We start from the raw sequence: 5,398 nt of genomic DNA on the forward strand, positions 1-5,398 counted from the left end.
GATTTGAGACTTAACAAGTGCATGAAAAGCAGCATGAGTGTACGTGTAACATTGATTGTGGTGAAACCTCACTTAGGGCTGGGCGATATGGTTGAAAACTGTATCACGATATAAGTTTTTCATATCGGTCGATATCGATAATTATTGATATTTTTTATGACCTATTTAAAATAAGGACCAGGAGAAAAATATATTAAATTTAAACATTTTTATTTTAAACTTAACCCTGCTCTGATTATAATCCCCTCAGTTATAAAAGCATAAATGTCAACACAACCATGGAAAACACTCAAATAATTCAAATGTAAACAGGTCTAAAATCACAATGAACACTTAACAATTATCTCTTAACATTAAGGTGCAAAATTTAGCGAATAAGTAAGAAATGCTTAATAAAGTGTCATAAAATAGTGCAAAGTGTTAGCTAAATATAAGAAACCTGAGAAGGAACTATTTTCTGCAGGTTTAGTGCTAGGTTGGTAACCTGGCTTCTGGACAGTGCTCAGCATGTCTGCCTTCGTTATTTCTTTGTAGTGTTTAGTAAGGCGCTGACTCTCCATGGCGGTCTGCTGCTTGTGCCGTGTTGCAGCTGCAGATGTTGTCGGACGTTGATGGCGAATACGGCTGTGCTCGAAAGTGTGAGCGCGGCTAAAGTGGTAAAACAAGTTTGTGGTCGTACCAGTGTTGGTGGGGACGACGGTCTGACGACATTGGTCTGACTACGGTCAGACTTATAAAATCCCCAAAACTGCCATACTGACTTTTCCTGTTTTATACTGTCTATGGTTTTATCAACGATTTCCTCGCTCGCTTCGGCACTGACTTTCCGCTCCACGCCGGTTCTGTTATTGAAGAACACGAGACAGCGATGTGGCGCAACCAAACATGATACTGTTACATGATTGGCTGTTAGAGTGTCACTCCCTACGTTGCTAGGTTACCAGAGAGCGAGTGCCTTTGTTCATGCAACCAAACTTGATTCACAACCTCTGGTTTCTTCTGATGAAGAAAAACAAGTTATCGAACGTTTTATCGACCGCATTTTCTATTGATATTGATTATGTGTCTATCGCGATACATATCGTTATCGTTTTATCGCCCAGCCCTAACCTCACTGCACTTCTCTGAAGCTGCCCTTTTCTGTGTTACAGCTGTCCAGGAGAGGAACTCGTACGCAGTCAGTGTGTGGAAGAGAGTGAAAGCCAAGCTGGAGGGCAGAGACATCGATCCCAACAGGAGGATGAGTGTCACAGAGCAGGTAACGCTCGAGACGTCCTGGCTCCCAGCAGATTTAAGCCTCATCAGTTTTTATGTTTGAATACAACCAATACATCAGTCTAAGCTAGGATAAAGCCTACTGTCTCTCTCTCACACACATACACACATATTTATATTTTTCTCATATTGAAACATTGTGAAGATAACCTCTGATTTTAAGAGCATGTGATATTAGTTGCTATTAAAGAAAAATACCGTGTTTTTTCTTCATTTCATAGTCTGGGCCAGGATTTCTATTGGCTTCATTGCTGAGATTAGGAGTCACACCATATTACTAGACACACCAGAGAGCACGCAAACCTGCCAACAGCACAGTCTCATTTTTGCCTATCGTCAAGTTACTCGTGGAATTAACATTACTTGGTGTCAGCTGATACAATCTGCAGCCGGCAGCGTTTGAAAGCGACTGTCAGCACAGGCTAAAAATGAGAAGCTGCTACCTCAATGTTTTTTGCACTCCTCTGGCTAATGATAATTAGTGACGTAGCTTGCACATTTTGCCAACCTCAGTCTGAACTTGAAGTCAATTGTCTGTGCACCTACATACTTGTTAAACATCCTCATACGCACAAAATTTCACTCACGCATACAGTGGAATGCTGCACTGGAGAGGCCAGACTGTACTGATTGAGAGCTTCTGTCCACCTCAGCCTGCTAGAGTTATTTAATCAGCTTTATTTGAGCCAATAGGCTCGGGACATCTCTAATTAATTAAAAGCGTGAGATCTGTGGACAACAATGGAAAATGTCAGTCCCCTGTACGGTACAATGAAAAGTAGTAGTTTGAATTAGAATTTTAGATTGCACTGTATAACAGTGTGTGCATGACTACAGTAAAATGTAATGGATTGTAATAAGGATGTTAATGATTAACTGACAATGAGAATGTTAACCGATTGGCACCAAGGGTGTGACTCTAAACTGGTGTCACAATTCCATTACGATTATCCTGTCAACCATTCAAATCGATTCGATATCCCGATGCATCACCTCCTCAATATTAATATATATTGTTACACATGGTTTTCATTGACAAAGTCAAGCAGTCTTATTTATAGACAGACAGACAGACAGACAGACACGGCGCTCACAGTAGAGAGCTGTGGACTTGTCGGTCGCCAAGCTGTTCCAGGAAAGTGGCTGCGCGACCGCTAACCTCTGCAGCTGGGCAGTACGCCCGAGCACCTCGGACGGTTGAACCGGGACTCCGTTGCCTGCTTGTCAGTCAATGATCAGTTGACGGGCGTCTGCTACCCAAAAAAACCCTCTAAATTAGCAGTTGTGGATGGTAATGTTCACCTGGTGTTTGCTCTTTGTGTTGTAAAGCTGTGACTCCCAGTGATGAAGTGATGACTAAATGGCCTCTGACCTAAAGTTACACCCGTAAGTGAGCTGGAAAGGGCGCGCGGGTTCCGAGCCGCGTTTCTGAGCTGCTGTGCTGTTTGATTTGCAGGTGGACGTTGTCATCAAAGAGGCCACCAACATGGACAACCTGGCCCAGCTGTATGAGGGCTGGACTGCCTGGGTGTGAACGCCGTGCTGCTTCATGTCTTTGGTCCAGCGAAGGCTTGGAGATCCACCAGAGTCCAGCGGGTCTGGGGTGTCGGAACAGCAGCACCAGGCCACCCTTGGGGGGAGGAAATGGGAAGCGGACGCTTAGTCCGCCCTCCCAAACTCCTGGGCACCCAATCTGGGGCAGCGACCTCGTAGCACCGCTGCAACCACAATCCCCCCAACCACCGGCGATCGGGCCAACACAACGCTTAGTGCTGCAGCCCCCGCCTTCCTTTCCGGGTTTTGACCAGTCAAAGCAGCGCTGAACGGGGAAGGGGGGGAGGAGGGCAAAGGCCTCCTCACCCTCGACTTAGAAATACCTTCCCCCCCCCTCACCTGCATTGCTCACTGTCAAGTTACCCATAAACATCGCTGCATCCTGTTGAGCCAAACAAACTCCACCTGAGAGCAGGATGAAGCAGGAAGTGAGCCGTTTTCCCTTTGAAGCCAACAGCCGACGCGCTGTGGATGGGACTTCACCGGGGGGGCGAGAGCTCCGATGGATGGGCCGCTTAACATGGCCACACTTTTTTTTTTTTTCTTCTCTAATCTTTTCCTCGATGGCATTTTGATTCCGATTGGCCAGTGGGTTACACGGTTGGGCAGGAATACTGAGAACGAAAGGTTTAACAGGATCCATGAGGCTACATGGACTCTACCTGAAACATGTAATGAAAAGAAACAAAGGTGGAGAACAGTCCAACTGTACTTTGATTGATAAACAGTAAAGACTTGTACAACTTGTCTTGAAGATTTTCCCAGAATAAAAGAGTTGTTTTCTCAGGAAGGTTTTGTGCTTTTGTGGATAAAAGTGAAACGTCCTGTCATGTGAAATAGTTTTTGGATGGCTCGTGAGCTTAGAAACGGACACGTGAAGGTGAAGTCACTTGGACGAGGGACAACCTCTGTCCGATTTCTTTTTCTTCGGTGTGCATCTTTAGTCTGTGTTGATCTTTGTAACTATCCCCCCCGTCCTTTAAACGGAACTGTAGGAGTAGATTTCTGCCTTTTTGTTGACTTGCCTGTCAGAAGATGTTGCTTTCCTCATACATATTCGCTCCCCCAGCCCTAATGCTTGCATTTTATTAACCTTGACCTTCTAGTTTTACATTTTTAGTGGGAGAAGTTATGTTTTTTTGGTGGTGGTGGTGCAAAATGTTGATTCTTAAAGCTTTTATTGGATTTTGTTGGATACCAAATAAACATGGAACTGAGAAGTGTCGAGTTTTGATTTTAGATTCATGCCATAACTGCATGCTCACCAGACAACCTATGTGCAGCCAGAAACCTGCAGTAACTGTACATCCTTGATGTTTTTTATTTTTCTTCCTCCTAGGTCAAAGAAGTTTCTGTTAGCAGTTCCCCTAGACCGGGTAAACCCAGCCCGATCTGCCGGCAATTTGATTCCGCCCTGCAGCTGAGGCTGGAAACCTGTAGGTTTTTGTCTATCCTGCTTCCGTTCACAATTGGGCGGTAACCAATCAAAAACTGGCTTATCCACCTGGCGCGCTATTGGCGGGTTTAACACGATGACGATACAGAAGCAACCAAGCAGCTTTTTGTTTACATTCAACATGGCGGCCACCGAAGTGGCCATGTCACCCAGATCGTTGGTCTGATTGGTTGAAAGACTATCCAATTGCGTGCCGAGTCATTTTTATCATTATGCCTGTTGACCACACTTCTTGTGCAGTAGAAAATAACAGAGCAGACTCCCCAGACTAATATTCAATCTTAAAAGATTGAGCTTGGTCTGGTGATAGCCAGACTACAGTTCCCAACTATTACTACCAGATGATTAGCCTGACGAGCCAGACCCACATCCAGATGTTGGGTCTGGGAACTCGCCATTGGCAGGGCTCAATCCGAGGGGCGGGATAAACGGTTGTCTTTCAAATTCCCTCTGCACGTAATAGGATAGCGCTACGACCAGGCAGAGCAACAAAGAAGGTAGCGTAGCTAGTTGATAGATTAAAGTTTTGCCGTATCCAGTCGGATACCAGATGATTAAAACTCCTCGACATGTCGGGGAGAGGTTGGGTTAGAGGAGGGACTTACATCTACGCTTTTCAAAGGGGGGGCTTTAAATCTAAATTTTGCAAAACAATGCTCTAGTTTAAAATGAAGCATAGTCTTGTGGCTGCTCGTCTCAGGTTCTGGCCTCAATAGGACACGTTGTGAACACTCTGCTTTCCTTACATTGTTTCATTAGTAGCCACGAAGACCGGTAAAAATCCAGTATTTCCACCATAGAAAGCTATCCAAAAGTCAGCAAAAAAAAACCAATACATTTATCTTGGGACCTCTTGGACCTGACCCCAAAGTTTGAGAACCACTGATTAACATCAACACGTCATTAAGGTGTAGACAACATTATTGAGTCTGATAAATGTACATGTTTGCACATTTGGGGTAGTTGTATAACTTGATTCTGTACAAAGTATACCCTGTAGAAAGGTAGGACAGCTGCTACAAGCTGGAACTTCTCTGATGTTAACGGAGAAGAGATCAACATTTGGTTCCGCATCGCAGCTTTGGTTACGATAACGGCCTCCTTCCTAGTCTT

At 44.7% G+C, this 5,398-nt stretch overlaps 1 protein-coding gene across 3 annotated transcripts in view; it reads left to right on the forward strand.

Moving 5' to 3' along the window:
- The window catches only part of smg1 (SMG1 nonsense mediated mRNA decay associated PI3K related kinase), a 70,551-nt gene extending 67,543 nt beyond the window's left edge, over positions 1 to 3,008 (forward strand). For all 3 annotated transcript variants that reach the window (XM_028600627.1, XM_028600628.1, XM_028600629.1), the window contains exons 63-64: positions 1,152 to 1,258; positions 2,732 to 3,008. In XM_028600627.1, the coding sequence (XP_028456428.1) occupies positions 1,152 to 1,258; positions 2,732 to 2,809 (185 nt within the window). In that variant the 3' untranslated portion in view covers positions 2,810 to 3,008. The remainder of the gene's footprint in view (positions 1 to 1,151; positions 1,259 to 2,731) is intronic.
- Positions 3,009 to 5,398: the final 2,390 nt, after the last annotated feature.

The sequence above is a fragment of the Perca flavescens genome, chromosome 15 (genome assembly GCF_004354835.1).
Source record: "Perca flavescens isolate YP-PL-M2 chromosome 15, PFLA_1.0, whole genome shotgun sequence".
In the NCBI taxonomy this organism is placed as follows: domain Eukaryota; kingdom Metazoa; phylum Chordata; class Actinopteri; order Perciformes; family Percidae; genus Perca; species Perca flavescens.